Source organism: Dipodomys spectabilis, unplaced genomic scaffold (assembly GCF_019054845.1).
Source record: "Dipodomys spectabilis isolate Male_0828 unplaced genomic scaffold, ASM1905484v1 ptg000051l, whole genome shotgun sequence".
In the NCBI taxonomy this organism is placed as follows: Eukaryota; Metazoa; Chordata; class Mammalia; order Rodentia; family Heteromyidae; genus Dipodomys; species Dipodomys spectabilis.
Genome location: NW_024870728.1, coordinates 5,384,054 through 5,403,316, shown reverse-complemented (window position 1 = coordinate 5,403,316; position 19,263 = coordinate 5,384,054). Strand labels below are relative to the sequence as shown.

General features: G+C 37.1%; 1 protein-coding gene across 1 annotated transcript in view; it reads left to right on the top strand.

Annotated features, from left to right (window-relative positions):
- Rhbdd1 (rhomboid domain containing 1) overlaps positions 1–19,263 on the top strand; it is a 139,740-nt gene that overhangs the window by 40,220 nt on the left and 80,257 nt on the right. The window contains exon 4 of the mRNA XM_042679355.1: positions 17,929–18,017. Coding sequence (XP_042535289.1) covers positions 17,929–18,017 — 89 coding nt within the window. The remainder of the gene's footprint in view (positions 1–17,928; positions 18,018–19,263) is intronic.

Below are 19,263 nucleotides of genomic sequence, written 5' to 3'. Positions count from 1 at the left end.
TAGGGCAGTTTTAAGTTAGGTGAATGTGTGCACACGTGTTCTGTAATTGGACAGGCCTGCTGTGGGTTTATTAACAATATACACATTGCAAATAGAGGTGGAAACACACATGAGGAATTTCCATTTCAACCCAAACACAGGTTCATGTTGGACCCTCTCTAAAGCCTGTATCACACAGTGGAATGGCCTAGAATCACAGAGTAAAGCAGTAGGAGAACCAAGGAGGCAGCTGTTTTTTTTTTCTTTATTTTTTTATTTCCCTTCCCATCCCCCACCCCTGACAAAGTTGTAAAGTTCGTTTTTCCACATAACGACTTGTACATCTCATTGTTCCAGTGGGTCCACCTGTCTCCCTATTGAAAGGTGTTTTTTTTTTTCTAGCAGAATGAGGCATGGTCTGGAATAAGGTTAACTACCCAGGTTGAGACTTAATTGGCCATCATGCTGTGTTACAGTTGTGGTGTATGGATGATAACACCTACTTAATCTGTACTTAACTAATTAGGCTTGTTAATGATTAGTACTAGTGACTTGGAGAGAGGTACAGTGCTAGAGTGTACTATGTTTGATGTGTCAGATAAGATGACTAATTTACAAAAACTGCAGAAAAAAAATCGCATGTCCATGATAAATAAGTAATTTCAGCAGAAAATGTTGAAAATGAACTTTACAACTTGGGGGGCAGGGAGGTGGAAGGGGAAGGGATGGTAGGGGAAAAACAAAGGAGGAGGTAAGAATGCTGGATAGGAAATGTACTCCTTACCTTACTCATGTAACTGTACCCCCTATACAGTATTTTTACAATAAAAATATATATAAAAAGAAAAGCTGCAGAAAAATCATATGTCCATGATCAGTATTATAAGTAAGTGCATCTACCTAAATTGTATAAAAGCTTTCAGAATAGGCTTTTTTGAGAGGTTAATTATAAATGTAACAGTTTTTTTTACGTAAAGGTTTTTTTAAACTGTTTTTCATTAAAAAAAATGAAGACTGTAAAGCCTCTTTATTTCCTTTTAGAGCATATGGAATATACCTTTTGATCTATTTGTAATTTTTTCAGGAGAAATTATTAGATATAAATGTTACAAATTACATATTTACTCTCAATAATATAATAAATCACATTTCTTTTATTTTTTTTTGTGTGAACATATTGTACAGAGGGGTTACAATTACATGGGCAGGATAATGTGTACATTTCTTATCAAGCATTGCAGTCTCCTCCTTTGTTTACCCTTCACATCCCTTCCCAGCCTCCCCCCTCACACCCCTCCAATCGTGTCCCCCCCCCCCACCAACGTCGTAAAGCTCGTTTTCGACATGACAACTTGTACTTCTCATTGTTGCAACAGGTCCACCTGTATCCTTAAACGACTTGTTTTCCCCCATCTCCTCCACAAGTTATATTGACATCAAATATAGTGAAAGCACGGGTTATACTGTGGGGGAGGGACTTACAAAGCAACAAAGAGATAATCTTATAAATGCGTTAGAAACAAATGCATGGAGGAAAAAAACATTAGAATACATATCTAAGGGTTCATTTTCCTAACATCACATTATCTGACCTTTTCCGCTTGACTAATAAATCACATTTCTTGAGATTTCTGATGTATGCACTAAATTTCTTCATTTCTGTATGAGTAGGAACTTCATTTAATTTAGTTTAGTTTAGTTTTGCTAGTCCTGGGGCTTGAATTCCAGGGCCTGGCCACTGTCTTTGAGCGGCTTTGTGCTTAAGGCTACTACAGCTCCATTCCTGGCTTTTTCTGAGTAGTTTATTGGAGATAAGAGTCTCACAGACTTTCTGAATGGCCTGGCTTCGATCCTCAGATCTTAGCCTCCTGAGTAGCTAGGATTACAGGAGTGAGCTGCTGATGCCGGGCTTAGGAGGAACGTTTTAAAATAGAGAAATCTTAATATTTGTTAATTCCCCCCTTTTCTGAAGTATTAAGTGATTGTTAGTTAAAAGCCTTGAGAGTTAAATAGGCAAGAGGACTGTTTGCCACTTATATTCAGATTTGGCTCAATTATGTAAAATGAAGTCAGTGGGTGCTATGAATTGAAATCACTAGTGCATCAATTATTCTGTGATAACCAGCTGTGCTCAGGCTGCAGACTGTCTAAATGTTCTTTCCACTTAAACTCAGATTCTTATTACCTAAAGGAGGGAAAAAATAATATGATTCAAATTTGTCTTTGTTTAAATGGACATTAGGCCTACCTGAACTAAGAAGGGAACATTTTAATTTTGTAGTAATTTATAACACACAGGTCATGTAAATAACATTTTATTTCTACCAATATATATCATTTCAATAACTTTTATTACTGTAGTTTTTTGATTCTAAGATACATGCCTATTTAGGACATAATAGACTACAAACATGATGAAAACATAAAAATCAGTACTGATTTTTACTTAATAAGTGATTCTAAAGTTTTCAAAGCTATTGGGACACAACTAGAGCTTTATATCTTGGAATTTTATGTTTAGAAATTGGTTGGGCACTAGTGGCTCTTGCCTGTAATTCTAGCTACTCAGGAGGCTGACACTTGGAAGATTGTGGTTCAAAACCAACATGAGCAGGAAAGTTCATGTGATTCTATGTCCACTCATCCAGCAAAATGCTTGCCTGAAAGTGTGGTTCAAGTGGGACAGTACCAGCCCAAAGCAAGTAAGGTTCTCAAGAGCTCAAGGCCCTTATTTCTAGCCCTAATATTAGTACAAAAAAAAATAAAAAAAGAACAGAAACCTTGCCCAGGTAATTATAACCCCTCTGTACGGTATTTTCAAATTAAATAAAAGAACAGAAAAGATAATAATAAGCAAAGAAAATGTCTAAGAATATATGAGTGTTTTTTTTGAGATGGGATCTTGGTATGTTGGCCAAGATGATCTCAAACTTATGATCCTCTGGGCTCAGTTTCCAATTAGGTAGGATTACATGAGTGTGCCATGGTGCCTACCTGGAAATTTGAATTTTAAGCACAAAAATAGTAAGCATAATCTCAAGTGCAGACAAAAGGACCAGTTATTCTTTCAGGTCCAAATACATTACAGATGAAAATAAAAGACAAAAAAATTAGAAAAGATGAAGGCATCTTCCTAATAATAAAAACTAGCTAGAGGAGAAACACCAACTGGCAACTTGACAAAGACCCTGAGTGAACATTTTACAGGGCTAAATCAATCAATGCCTAATAAATATATGCCATAAATATTCATTTGGTAGAGGAAAAGTAAAATATAAGCTATTTTACACATTGAATGAACAAGTTTAACAATTGTCATATAGTCTCATGGTAACATGAGAGTTACTTGAACTTTTAAGGAATTGTAGATGGGAACACACATTCTACAGAGTAATTTGGTGGTTATTATCAAGATCTATAAAAGATTTTTATAATAGTAAGAAATATAATAGTAAGAATCTATTTACAGTGAGAATCTATACAAATTACAAATAAATACAGAGAAAAAGATTTGTATTAGTTTATTGGTTGTCATAGAGTTTTGGCGGAAGGAAAACTACTGAATTGTCCAGTACTAATAAGTTGTTCTGTGATAGAATATTATACAATCATTAAATAGTGATGTCAGTATTGTTTTAATGGAATTGGAAAATACTCCTGATAAGATAAAGGTAAAAAGTAAAATACTGAATATTACATATAGTAGTTATTTTTTTCTTTTTTTTATGGTACTTAGCATGGAACCCAGGGCCCTGTGTACAGTAGGGAAGCCCTCTTCTGTATCCTGTGTCCTCAATTTTTTTTACTCAAAGTAAGAATAGTTTTACAAAAGATTTTAAAGAGAGATATCAAGACACTAATAGTAGCTATGAATTCATTATCATTATTTTTTTTAACTTTTGAGTTTTCCCCAGAATTATCTTTAATGACAGTATATCATTTATAGTGGAAAAATCAAATTGATAAAATATAGCTAAACAGTAGCATATTTTCACAAATCTTGTTCTCTGTCTTAGCCTCTGCTGATTACCCTTGCCTAAAGCAATGATTAGCACATATTAGTTTCTCAATAAGTGTTAGTGGACTTAAATCAGGTCAAAGGAAAGAGCAAAATAGCTGAGTTAGTGACCCAAGACCAGAGAAGTCTAGAGTGGGTAGTTAAGCAAGACATCAGATTCCAAAAGGGTGTGGGGCTAATACTTTAAGTTCAGCCAAAGTGGTAGATAGTTTTGAGGTTTTACTCAGAAACACACAGTTACAGTGTTAGAGAGTTTATGATCCTTGTAAGTGTGTGTGTGTGTGTGTGTGTGTGTGTGTGTGTGTGTTTGTGTGTGTGTGTGTGTGTGTGTGTATGTGTTGGTCCTGGGGCTTGAACTCAGGGGCTGGGAGCTGTCCCTGAGCTTTTTTGTTCAAGGGTAGCACTCTACTACTTAAGCTTCAGCTCTACTTTGGGGCTTTTTCTTTATTTTCCAGTAGTTAGCTGGGTTGAGTCTCATGGACTTTTGAATTGTGATCCTCAGATCTCAGCTTTCTGAGTAGCTAGGATTACAGACGTGAGCCACCAGTGTCTAGATGATCCTGTAACTTTTGAGTAAGGATTTTCCAGCGTAACTGTTTTCATACAGATTTTTTTTAACAAACCAGTTAATCTTATTTGGAAGATGTATAAATTCATTGGGTGAGAGATACCAAATAATTTGAACTCTGAACAGAGGATTATATCTCCTCCATTTGGTCTTCAGCAGTGTTTGCAGTGTGATATACCAGTGGGTAAAAATACTTTAGGACTTGCTAATGAAAGGTGTATACAGAATCTACTTTCCAACACATATTTTTATAGATGTTGAAAATGCAGTTGTCAAACAGTATTTTAAAAGCTGTTAGGGGTGTGTGTGTGTGTGTGTGTGTGTGTGTGTGTGTGTGTGTGTGTGTGTGTGTGTGTGTGTGTGTGTGTGTGTGTGTGTGTGTGTGTGTGTGTGTGTGTGTGTGTGTGTGTGTGTGTGTGTGTGTGTGTGTGTGTGTGCATTTCAAATGACTTTTAAATAATTCAGTACTATGCAGGCAGCAGAAAAAATGCCTTTAAAGACTTGCGATGTGATTTTGTATTAAATAAATAGATGCTATGAATTAAAAATGGACACTGTGGTTCATCTTTTAACTAGTAATACGTATAGTATCAATGGAAATTTGCTGTTACCAATGTTGTTCTGGCATTTTCCCATGAAAGATCTACCTAATTCACAAGTGAGTGTAAGGGTAGAATATTCTAGCCTTGGAAGGTAACTCATGTTGACCAGGTTAGATTCCTCAGTATTTGCCTATCCAGCCCCATGGTGAGCAGCATTGGACAATTAATCTCTTTCCCTTTGTCAGATATCTAATTGAAGCAGTAAGGATCACAGGTTGTTGTGAGTCTTAGTCACGTTTCTGATTGACTCAGTATTCATGATTCTCATCTTTTTCCTGTTCTTCTTGTCCCCCTTCTCTTAAGTTGAGACAAATTAAAACGTGTTTGAGAAAAGCCTCTATTTTCTTCCTCTTGCACAAAAGGCAGTAAATAATATTTTTTTCTGAAGGCAGTTAATACCATTATGATTATAGCTAGCATTTGGTATTATTTTCTTCAATCAGGCATTCAAAGTCAATCGTAATAGGATTTTTCCTGTTTAGATGTTAGCAGCTCTCTAATCTGAGCATCTCAGAGTTAGGAGTTAAATGACTTTCATGACAAAAGACATAAGGTATGTTTGTAGTTACTGGGAAATGACCAAAATTGTAGTCACAAAGAAGGTTGTAATTAGATACAGAAAGGTTGAAAACACTGATCTTGGAATGTTAAGGTTCATACTTTTTGCTTTGTAACAGTCATTATAAAGATTACCCCTAAGAAAAGTTCACTTAAAATTTGTAATTTTCACACTAATGACTGTTTCCATGGAATATGATTGCTATCAAATGTCTTGAACAAAGCTGATTTTGTATGTTGTTTAACAACACATTGTGTATAGTGGTTGGTTCTATAGAACCTACTTCCTCTGCTTATTCAATGGGTAGAGATGAACTGCCCAACTTGCAGCAGCACATCTCAGAGGTCTTCCTTTTCATGGTTGATCCAGATCCCTTTTTGATGAAATTTCATAGATTTTTGCATGTTAGTTTCAAGTGGGTTTTCTTAACTAAGGATCAACAGTAAAACAAAGATTAAACATGAGAAGGGGAATGAAAGGTCATAGAAAAGAGTAAAGGAGATCAAAACTACCTGCTGTAACAAATCTTTCAATGGAGTTGAAATAATGGGCACATATTGTTTTATTGGAAAATTTTGTGAGGACATTTTGTGAGGTTAGAAATCAGAATAGATTGGTGGTAACATAATTTTGTAGATCAAATTGTGATCATTATATTGTTAGATTTGTGTTAACAGGCACAATTTTTGTGGCTTCCAGGCATACTTTCGTTGTTCTCGTGTTCTTTATTACAGATGATAAATCTGAATTGTACATTTCCCCAGCACGGAAAAACTGAGCCAAGATAACAGAAGGTGTCCCATCTGGAGGGAATAGTAGGGTAGATTTACTCGCTAAATTCTCTTCTTTCAGTCACCTGTATTGAGCGCCACTCTTGGCTCTCCTCCTCATCATTGTGAGCCCTTGGCTCCACTAGTTTCTGTCAGTTTCTCATCTATTACAGGGGACAAATACCAGTGCCCATCTTATGGTTTTTGAGAAGGTCACAATATCACAGAGAAAATGCTGAAATTATTGTCTGTCTAATGTGAAGGAAGGCTTCTGCTACTTCATGGTCCCTGCATTGTCACCTGTGGGTGCAAGTAGAGGGATTTATAAAAGTTCAGGCTAGTCAGAATTTACCAAAGTCTTCTGGAAACAGTTATGTCATGTAATTCCCAAGAAAGAATTTGCCAACAACTCACCAAATAAGATGCATTTGAATTTTAAGGAGCTTTATAAAAATAGATATAACTAATAAGAATTTTAAAATACTGCTTTTGTTGTTGTTCTTAAGCGAGACTGTTAGATTTATTTATTTAGTCATAGTGAGGTTTTGAATTCAGGGCCTTGCACTTTAGTAAGTAGTAGGACTAGTATCCTACTGCTGAGCCATGTCTCCAGCAAGAGATATTTGGCTTTGGACTCACATTTTTAGATACCTACGATGTGTCAAATACTATACAGAATACTTTTATTGTTATTTTCTCTGAATTCTTGAAAAATTATTTTTATGATACCCTTCACATGAGTCAGGAAATGTGTCGAATATAGGTTCTGGAAATTAATATAGCAAATTGGCTATTTGGGTTAATGTTGCTTTACTGTGAAAACACTTTTTGGACTCATTATAATCATCAAGTCGTTTACTCCATCTTAGTCTTAGCCCACAGTGGAACCTAAGTACAGTGTATAACATAATTCTGAGACTCTGAAGCTTGTTGACAATTTTATAATGCCTCTATCACCTTTTGCCATTTTGATCAAGGCAGTTTACAATTTCAAGAAACCCTGAAAACTTGATTAAATCAAAGAAAAACATTTGGCTTGAAAATTAAAGTTTTTTGTGGTGCCCATTAGGGTTTCAGGAATTTTGGGAAAGTAATGTCATGTGATTCAGAGGCTAGTGAAGTAGAATCATAATCTTATGTAATGTAATCATGGTGGTGATATGCCATATTCTATTGATGACATTCAGTTCATAGGTCCACTCATGTCAGAGTGAAGGGTTAATGAAAGGTTTGATGAACATAAGGGATCATGAGGAGCCATCCAGAAGTCTGTTCACCACAGCTTCATTCTAAAAAGAGCTCTCTCCACTTGGTGACCAAACTGACTACCAGCAGGGTAGTCATCATTCCAAATCTAGCAGTCCTAGAAAAATAGAGCCACTAATCCCTTGGCATCCATTCTGACAAACAATTATAAAAAGGTTATAAAAAGGCTAGCCGGGTGATGTGGCTCACACCTGTAATCCTGGCTACTCAGAAGGCTGAGATCTGAGGATTGCAATTCCAAGCCAGCCCAGGCAGGAAAGTTTGTGAGACTCTTATCAGAAAACCAGAAGTGGCACTGTGGCTCAAGTGGTAGAGTGCTTGCCTTGAGCTGAAGAGCTCAGCAACAGCATCCAGGCCCAGAGTTCAAGCCCCATGACTGACAAAAAAGAAAATAAAAAAGCTATCAGGTAGTTTCTCAAATTGAAGAACCAGGCTGGAAAATGTATTTGGCTTGTTCTCATTGGCTACTTCTTTCTTGGAAATTCATCATTAGATTCTTAACAATATATACAAAGCATAGCTATCTAGCCAATTATAAGTCATCTGCTGGTGCTCTAGTTACCAAGGAGATGAAGAACTGTTTGTCCTTCTTAGACCTCCATTGGAGGTGAGACTATTTTTCTTTGATGATGTCACTGCTCTAAGATGAAGCTATATGGATCTTGTGGCTTCCCTAGGGTCTTTAATACCATACATTCACCCAAGCAAGATTCATCTGTAATTGAAATTTTCAAAACATTGCGGCTGAGGGTATGCTATTTCATTTAGTAGTAACCGTGACTTACAGATAAAATCAACAGAACTGATGCAGAAGCAGAATATGGTATTTATGGTATTCACGTCTTTAAGACATAGTAGGTAGGATAATTCTATTTTTCATAGTCAGAAGTTTATACTACATTTAACTGTAAGCAGAATTTGCTTTTGCTGAAGCTGGACTTCATGTTTCAGTTTTGTTTACCAATCTTTATGTTGAATCCAGAGATTTAGGGATTACTTTAACTGTCATTATTGTCATAATTGTTGCCTATGTGAAGTTTTTGTCTATGTAAGTACACTTAGTTAAATTATCAGATTATAATAAGTTTAAAGAACTTATAAATCTTTTGAAATAAGTCCAGATGCCTTATATGTATTTATAAAATTGTACTTTTATGTAAGTACAATATGTACATAAGCCCCAACTTACTAAAAAGAATACAGATGTCGCTTCCGTGAGGTATAGAGACTTGCCTACTCTTAAAATATTATATATTAGTGGTCTATATAGTAGTGGATATGTCATCATTGGAATTAGAATTTTGAGTTAAGATCAGTAATCTTCACCACATTAGAATCACATGGGGAACTAAGAAAAACACTAAAAAATAATAAAATAATATTAGCATCCTACCACATGGCAATTTGGTGTAACTTATAGGAGTAGCATCCAAACTCTAAAACCTCTTTGTGGGATTTATATATGTGGCTATACTTGGGAACCAGCAGATTAAGTCTAACTTGGAAAGGACATCCCATTCATTCATATTATGGTTGTATAAAGATAGGAAAAATAGAGAAGTCAGTTCCACAGTTGAATCTCTTTTCTCCCCATTTTTCTTTGTGCATCCCAGTGATTCGCTCCCATTAATAGAAATCAACCAACTCAGTTTCTTTCTGCCATCTCAGGGATTTCAACTACATGAGGGCTGTGGAATTGTTAGTTATGGTCCTGCTTCTGAAAATACCTCCAAAAGGCTGAGCTCATAAGAACACTGTCTGTTTGCTTCATAACAGTAGCACATGTTAAAATGAGACTATAAACAACCCAACTTCTCTTCATTTTATATTTACTTTCTGGAGGTGATGTGCAAATAATCATTCATGTGGTGTCCAGAATAGTTTTGTCTATAGTAATAACAGATGGCAGAGCATTTTTCACGTGCCAAGTTGCATTATTCTACCACAGTGCAATGTGGAAATGATCAAGGCCTCTTTCAAATATTCTAATTTGCCATGTGCATTTCAGTTGTGGTGGGAAGTTTTCCTGCATATCAGTTCAATATGTTATAGATTTACTTAGAATCTTTGGAATTTGTGCATAGTGTAGTCACATGAGAAGTGCTTTGAAAAGAAATATTTTTGAGGCCTCATGATTAAAGGTCATCAATGGAACAAACATTTCATAAGCATCTTATTTGCGAAGCCAGTGGTTTTAGATTGGAATGGATGGCTGGTCCCCAGGGGGGATTTTGAAAATTTACAGGGTGGTTTTTAGCTATCACCATGGCATTTGCTACACAGGGTCCAAGGTATGAGTTATCTTGTAGCTATCAAGCCAATCCCTATGGGAATGGACCTGTATTTGTATGCTCATCTGCATGCATGCACACGCACGTGCAGGCACACACACACACACACACACACACACACACACACACACAGTCTGTTATTAACAGGCCATCCATATAGGTGGGAAACCTGTTTATGATCATGTGAGCCTAAAACCTAGTTATGCTCTTCATATAAACACAAAGGGATTTTTTTTGGCATAGATTTAATATAGTGACTTTTCCTGGAAAATTGTAAATTGAATTGTGACTGTAAGTTGAGATGATTGTGTTCTGTTTTACTTGGAATCGAGCATGGTTTACTCTCACATAAAATCTTGTCACCATTGGAACCTTGCATGCAATGTTTAAGTCATAGAAAGCTCAACTGTAATGGCCTCCATTTGTTATTCCACATTTATTCCCTGCACAGGTACATGCCAAGGACTACTTACGTCTCCTGGGAGTGTTGTGCTAGGCCACTGATATTACATTATCTTGTTTTGTTCTCAGTTTTTTTTCCTATTTTTATAGCTATAACATTATGCTGAGCTGTTTTTTAATATATATACATACGTAAAGTATGTTATATATTTCATTTCAAGCCAATGGGGGAGCATTACTAAATATTGGTTACAAGGGGGCTTTGGGATTGAAAGCTGCTGAATTAAGTAGCAGGGCAATGTTGACTCCCAAGGAAGCTCGAGAATGCCGAAAGAACCCGGAGGGATGATGTTTTGTTAGGCTTCACTGCGTAGAGCGGAAGGCAGAAGGACCAGAGCATGCCAAGCCCTGAAGGATAGATTTGTGGCTTTCACAATTGATTTGTGCCTGGGACTGGATAGAATTGGGGACTGACAGAAGAGAAAGGCTGGAGAGACAGACAAAAAGCTCATGAAGAGCCTAACAAATATCACCTGCCTTTTACTCTAGAAATATTAGAGAGGTACCAAAGGGCTGATAGACTAGGATCAGGTTTTCTGTTAGGTAGGTATGTTTGTCAGAGGGGTGAAAATGGGTAGGAGCAGCCTGAGCTGATTCAGTGGAGCAGCATATGAAGGTTCATGTGGATTCTGGAGGTGTCAGCCAGGCAGTCTACTACAGTCCCTGAACTCTCAGTCCTAGTGGCACAAGTGAGTGTGGGAGGGACAGGGATGAAGTTGTGTGCACATAGTTGGAAAAAGTTTTGGCAAAGGGGTAGAATGTTGAGAATATGAAAAGAGAACACAACTCTAGGTTGTGGCTGATCAAGAGAGACACTGATAATTATAGAATCACAAGGCTCACTTGCAGAATTTCCATGATTTTAACCTTAGTTAAAGAAGTTTGCTTATTTTCTCCATAAGTTCACTTACCTGTTGTTTGAATTCTATTAGCCACCACCTTTTATTTTGTTCTGAAGGAAATTAGGGTGACAACAACTTCTAAAGACATTTAGTAATGCTCCAAATCTAGTGATTGTGATTCTTAGAGTACAAGTTAGAAATGGAGGAAAAGTGTTCTTGCAAAATTTTCCCTGACAACTACAAAAAATATTTCGACTCATCTGCTGCTACATTGATGAGAGGAATACTATTAAATTGAGAGATACTGTTTACCTTATTACCTTCTCATTATTTTGTTTCCTTTTTGTTTAAAAATACTGAAATTACTAAAATAATCTTATAAGAAGCTTACAAAATAGAAAGAGAGGTGTTACCTTCATTATCTATGACAATTTTATGGATTTTTAAACTAGTTTTTGATATCTGTGTGTATATATATGTGTGTGTGTGTATATATATATATATAGTGTGTATGTTATATATTATATACCTAAATGTGCCATATATGCTAGGATTCAAAGTTATTTGATCTTACTCCCATGTGAGCAAAACTGATTAATTTTTCCTCAACTTGCTATCCAATATGCCACAAAATACTAGACATCTCTTTTTAGTTGCCATGACCACATGGAAGCTGAGCTCTTGAGTTGTCCCACATCCTTCCTTTTTCTTCTCCTAGTCTTCCGTCATCCGTTTAGTTGGCACATGCCACAGCCTAGGTTTCTCTGTGCTCTCACCTTCTCCAAAGTATATCCAAATCCATTCACTTCCCTGTAGTCAGAGGGAAGTCAGATAGTCCAGGTAGTCAGAATACTAGTAAGAACCTTCCTCGTGGCACTAATGTTCCCGTAGTCTACTACCAGCAGACTCTTCCAAGCTGTAACATCTTTTACCAGCTCCTTACAGTCTTTTGTTTAAATGGGCCGTTCTTCTCTCTGTTGTGTCTGTTCCCCTTGCAAACAAAACAGATCACTGTTGAAAATCTCCTGTTTAAGACTGTTCATTGACTTCCTATTATACTTAGAACATAAATTCTTAATGGTAGCACATAAAGCCTATATGATCTCACTTTTGCCTGTCTTTCTAAGTTCATCTCACTCATCTACAACCCTCTCTTTCCATGCTCCAGCTAGCTGAAAACCATCTCCATGTTTGTAAAACACCAAATAGTTCCTTATCACAAACTGTCATCTAAGGGTTTGCCCTGTTTGAGCCCCCCATTCCAACTTTTGGGTATGCCAACTACAAATCCTACAAAGTTATTTTAAATGATACCTTAAGGAGCTTTCTTTCATCAGTCTGAATAAAGCAGACTTGCTTTTTTTTTTCCCACTTACCTCAGCTGGCGTGTGTCTGTCTGTCTGCCTATCAGTTTGTCTGTGTTTCCCCCACTAGATTATAAACTTGAAAGAGACAGGGACTGTTTTTGTCTTGTTTATATGGTATCAGTACCTGTTGGAGTTAATGAATACTATATACCTGAAACAGCTCAGGGAATTGCCTTTTTTTCTAGATATAGAGAAATATAATTGAAAACCAAGAAGCTAGACTTCTTCTGTTATATTGGAAGTTTTTTGTAACCAAGTCATCTCTTCCCTTTGCATGACCCTCATTTTATTCAAATCATCTTTGTCTGTGCCTGCACAGTAAGTTGTTAGTGGTTAGCTCCCAGCTCATATCTGTACTTGGTGCCACATTTAATAACTGAAGTACATAGAAGAGAAGGCTTGGTGAAGAACAGATAGACTAAGTCACTTCTGAATTGCCCTTTCCAAAGACACATGCTGAAATAAAGGTAGAGGAAGGGATCAGGACAGAAAACAGGTGGTTTAAGAATAGTTGATCTAGCCAGGCACTGGTGGCTCACACCTGTAATCCTAGCTACTCAGGAGGCTGAGATATGAGGATGGTGCTTCAAAGCCAGCCTGGACAGGAAAGTTTGTGAGACACTTACCTCTAGTTAACTACCAGAAAACTGGAAATGGTGCTGTGGCTCAAGTAGTGGAGTGCTCACCTTGAGCTGAAGAACTGAGAGACAGTGCCCAGGCTCAGAGTTCAAGCCCCATGACCAAAAAAAAAAAGAATAGTTGATCTTAGAAAATGTGATAAAATATTGTCTAGGGAGCTGGATATTGGTAGTTCATGTCTACAATCCTAACCACTCAGGAGACTGAGATCTGAGGATCAAGTTTCAAAGCCAGACCAGGCAGGAAAGTCCATGAGACTCTTATCTCCAGTAAACCACTCAAGAAAAAGCCAGAAGTGGCTGTGGCTCAAGTGGTAGAGCACTATCCTTGAGCAAAAGAAGTGCAGGGACAGATCCCAGGCCCAGAGTTCAAGGCCCAGAACTAACACCCCCCCCAAAAAAAAAAATCCTAGGGGCATTAATATGCAAATATTCTCAATGTATTTTGTTGCCACACTATTAATCTTGGAACCATTTGTTAAGATCTCCAAATGCCAAAGCCTCTGATCTGCTTATTCCCTACCTAGTATTTATGGCTTTTATAGGCCAAAAAAAAAATATGGAAACTATAATAATAGCTTTCCTCTAGCCAACTGTCTCCCATTTTGCCTTATTTTGTCCAGCTCTTTGTGTCCATCAAGGTATGTCCTTAATGAGGTCATGTGCTCTCTGTACATCACGTGATTATAGTAATACATTTTCTACTTTTACAGCCATGCTTGAAGGACAGCCTGGTCCACAGAGGAGGACCTTTCCACCTTGTCACAGCTTCTGGTCACAGCTCCTGCCTTTGATTCTAATGGTGTGGTACATTGAGCAGGAACATTTTCTGTAACCATTTAGTTCAACTTTACAGCTAGGCTCTGGAAGGGATAAGGATCGGCTTATGCTGGCTCAGTAGGAAAGAACACTGTTGGTGTTAATATCTGTGTAATAATAGTTTTACTCCAAAATTGCCTTTTCCACAACCATTATTCCTTATCAATTATAGGTAGCAAGACTGATTAGGTTTTAACTTTATTATCTTTCATTACGCTAATGTTTTTCTATTAACGTATATTCAAATACATGTTAAGAACCCCACAAGTGCTGCATGTCTAGAGTTAAGTAGTGGGCTAAATTGTAAGTTGGCTAAATAAAATCAATCTACAGCCAGAATGCTATATGATATGTTCAAAATAAAAGAGGAAGCCTTCAAAACTGAGATAAGGGGTTGGGAAGGTAGCTCAGTGGGAGAGTGTTTGCCTTGCATGCATGAGGCCCTGGGTTCGATTCCTTAGCACCACATAAGCAAAAAGAAAAAAAGCTGGAAGTGGTGCTGTGGCTCAAGTGGTAGAGCGCTAGCCTTGAGCTGAAGAGCTGAGGGACAGCACGTAGGCCCAGAGTTCAGGCCCCATGACTGGACCCCCCCCAAAAAAAACTGAGATAAAAGACAGATTTCCTCCTGAGGAGTAATTATTTGATTGATAACACATTTATTAGCAGCAGCAGTATGCCTTAATACTTATCATCAAAAATAGGATACTACAATAAAGACCTTTAAGGACACATGAAGAGTAAGAGGATTTTTTTTAACTCAAAAATTAATTGAAAGAATTACTAAAAGTTAGACTTTAGCAAGCAGGAAACTCAGGCTCTAGAAGCAAGGGCACACAAAGAATTTAAATAATATTAATAAACTGTAAATATTCTGCATATATGCTATTTCTTTGCTCTTTAAGGACTAACAAACTCTTTCTGTAGTTGAATGTATAGTCTCTTTGGCCTGGTTCCAAATTGGCTTGGTACAATTCTCCTATTTGTGATGAATTGCTTTCACTTCAGTGTTAGAACATGAGCCTCCATGGACTCAAAGAACAGAATAAAGCCACAGGCTTACCCTGAATCAAAGCTTCTGTTAAGCGTTTGTAATTGTGGTCATTATAACCCAATCTGTTTTTAAAGCTGTTACACTTCATTATCGATTATAGCCATTGATCTGAGCACTCAGATGTGTCTTCTTTCTGTCCCTGCAGTCTCCTGCAGCTTCATCAGAGATACTAATCTTAGAGCCTGGGAGCCAGTCTCCCTGTTCAGTTTCTTGCCCTCCGCAGGTGACATTGGAGTCTTGGAGATGGGAGGGAGATGATTTGCAAAATTGTTCCTACTGCTTGGGAAAGGTCACTGAGCTTCTTAAAACTTAAATTTTCTTTTCTCCTTGGGGGAAGATTCCCTATTTTTTTGTGTATAAGTTTTAAGATGATCAGTTTTGATCAAATAGTATCACAATATCTTATTTCTGCTTTAAAATGAATACCCAGAAATGAAATAATAAGAGCTTAAGTGAAAAAAAAGTAAGAGCAGCTAAATTTATTAAGAAGGGAACTTTTGTAGGAAATGCTAGAAGTTGGGTGATTCTGTGTGTTCTCTGGCAGACCAGCTTCCCAACTCAATTATATAAGGGCAATTAGATTATAATTCCGGCTTCTGAAAACTCATTTAAGAGAGATAAGAAATTCATTTTACTATATTGTACTCTAAATTGTAAATGATATTCAAGATTAATTGTCTAACAGGTTAGAGTTTTAAATTGAAACTTTCTTATGTTATTTTCTTTCTGTATGATTCACCATGAAGGTTTTAAAAAGTTTCAAAAACATTTTTAAATTCTTTTCAGTTAAATTGAAGTTATGACTTTTAAAATTGACCCTAACCTCTTCTTTGTATCTCACAAAATACCATTTCTGTCCCATTTCCAGAGCTAAGTAGAACTTTTTTGAGGCTAAACAGAGAATAAGTGCACTTTTTTTTGTAGTGGAGTCTAAAAGAAAGCATAATTCATACTATTCTTCCCAGGAAATGGAAAGCTGAGCCTCCTATCTCATATATTTTTATTATCAGTGAGTGTCATAATCAACATTTATATTGATATCAAGATCTATTACCAATATGCTAGTATCAGTCTGAGTTATATGGCTATATATGGTTATATTGTGATATGGATATATATGTATATATATATATGTATATAAAATGAAAATCATAGCTCTCTTAAGGGCTTGTGGCTGGATGCATGCTCTATCCAAGGTAGAATCATTGGCTGAGAGCATACAGTGGGAGCAAAGCGTGACTCTTTACTGGGGCTTTACTTTTGTACTGAGTGTCAGTAAGCCTAGCCTCATAATCACTGAGCATGTATGGAGTGTGTGGAGATAAATGTAGCTGCTGATAAGATGGGAGGGTAGAGAGTGGCAAGGCAAGGATCAAAAGGCCTGAGTACATGCTTGGTCTTCTGTAGGTAAGCCAGTGGATTTCAAAGGATGGTGGCGGCATGCCTGGCCCTCTCCACCTTGGGATACTGGAGGCAGTGTGTGGCAGGCGTTGCAGAATGAGGACTGGGTAGCTGATCAGTCTGGTGATTTTCTTTCATTTATCCTTGTCCTCATTCAACAGGTATTCACCCAGAGCTTGCCTTGTTACCAACACTGAACTTTTCCAAATGGTTCATACAGGAACATACAGGCTAGAAGTAGCACTGGGATGGAAAGTAGTGAAAAGGCTGGGATGTGTGTGACAGGCATTACAAGAGGGGTGGTGAAGTCATGCCTAAGAAAAGGTCGGCTTAAGGTGCAGGTCTATGTGAAAGGGACGGTTTAGGTGGTGGCAAGCAGCTGGCAATTGAGAAAAATTCTCTGTGTAGGACCCACACCTATTCTAAAACATGAGGTTGTAAAGAGAATCCCTAGTAATTTCTTAAACTCAGGCTGTGAGGTTGTTGAGCCAGTCAACTTCATAGTCCCAGGTCCACCTCTAACCCAGAAATACCACAGACCCCTAAAAGTGTTGTCGCTTTGCTAGATACATATAGTTGAAAAGAAAGTTGAGGAGCTAGTCTCCCACCCTTACATTTCAAACATTTCTTCCAACTTTATCTTAATATACTAAAATAAATCCTTGCTAAAACTTCAAGAAAAAAAGGAAATTAAAGAAAAAAATTATAACTGAGTGCCAATCTTAGATTCTGGTGTAAGGAGGATGGAATCAGCTGAGTGCCTTAAGTCATGTTTCAAGTTTGAAGTTTAAATATTTGTTTATGTTTGCTGAGTGACTGAAAGACATGAAAACATATGTGGAAGCATGTGAGTATTTTAGTCTCTTTCACTGAACTCTCAGTTGCTTTGGTTTTCTTGTCAGTGGTGTATAAACATGCAGCTGTCTACTGTGGACATAGATAGACCTTTTAATAGCTGGATAGTTGCAGATTTTGTTCTAAACAGAAACTGATTCCCTTCATATTTTGTGGTAAGAGGTCCAGAGAATGTTGACAAAATGATTCTGCTTCTCTGGGGGTGTAACCCACCTCTGATTATTGAAGGGTCTTGCATTTTAAATGTGAGAACTGTTATTCATTGTATTTTCTGTTTCTAGGGTAAGAGATGTTGTTCTTTGGACTGTGTTAAATTCTGCTCTGCATAAAAGAAGTGATGTAGAACAAAGCCTGCAGACTATGACTAATTGCCATGCACTGGGCTAATGAGAAGGCAGCAGCAGCAGCACACATTCATAGAGGGTCTGCTTTCCTCCTAGGACTTCCTTTGCTGGGCACCTCGCTGGAATTCTTGTTGGATTAATGTACACTCAAGGGCCTCTGAAGAAAATCATGAAAACATGTGCAGGTACAGAAAAAAATGTGTGTGGAATGACAACAAGTTGGAAGTTTATCTTAATTTTATTATGAACAGAAGCAACCCAATGTTTTCTTGTGGCTCAGCATAGAAATTTCGTATTCAATTTTTTAAACCAAGAATTAATAAGAAAACTAGAGCAGTCTTCACATTGTTGCACAAGAGGATAGAAACTCAAATTTCAGATTTGAGGATTTCTTAAGAAACCGATCCTGGTTTGTATTTAGACCTTCAGCTCCTACTGGTGCTCTCTGAAAACTACAGTTTCCTCAAAAACACAGGGAGCTAATGTGAGTTTAAGATAAAGAATTTTTTTCTGTAATATCTCATGAATTAGTATATGTGCAAGGAAAAGTTAAAAGGAAAACCAAGCCTCGACTGAAATACAAAGCCAGTGTTTTAAAGAATTCAGAATGCTCACCAGGTCATTGGTAAGCAAGACAATGATATCCATGCATGGCCAGACCACATCTATTATCACTTGGGGCTGAGCTCCTGCTGGTTTTATTTTTCTTTTTCCTTTGTTTTTCCCTTTAAACGGATGCTCGATGAAAACATTTTATTCAGAAATAAATGCATTTTAAACTCTTTAATTTAAAATGTGATACTGGTTTTGACTTGGAAGGAAACTGTTTTGCAAACACTTGTTTTATAGACCATGTGAGTTCCGATATTTCATCTTTTATTCATGGGAAATCTTCTGAGACTATTTTACCTTTTGTTGAACCATAAATAATTTGTTTTCACAGTTTGTGTCAAAGACTGGTATCCCTGAGAACCATATAATATTCATGATATTAGAGAGCTTTCCTGGCATTGCACTGCTGCCTTTATTAGCAGGTGTGCTCACTTTGGGGTGTGCTCACTCTACATCAGTGCTGCATCCACGCAGGTCCCCGTTTCCCTGCATTGGCCTCTTTCTGTGTTGCCGTGTATGTGATTGTAGAAGGCAGCAGAAGCTTTGTTTATTAAAAATTTCCAATTGTATATTACTTTCAATGTAATGTGGTGATATAGCTCTAGCAATGAGTATTGATAAGGGAAAACAAATAATTCTAGAGACTATATTGTTTCATTTCTTTTGTTTTTTATCTCTGCCTCAAGAACCTAACTGGTTATTAAAGCTTTCTGCAGATATATTGCAAATTATGTAAGTTCTTGGCTTAATTTTAATGAAGAAGTTCCCAACAGTTATAACATTTACACTCTTAATTGACCTCTTTAAGACCTATTTTTC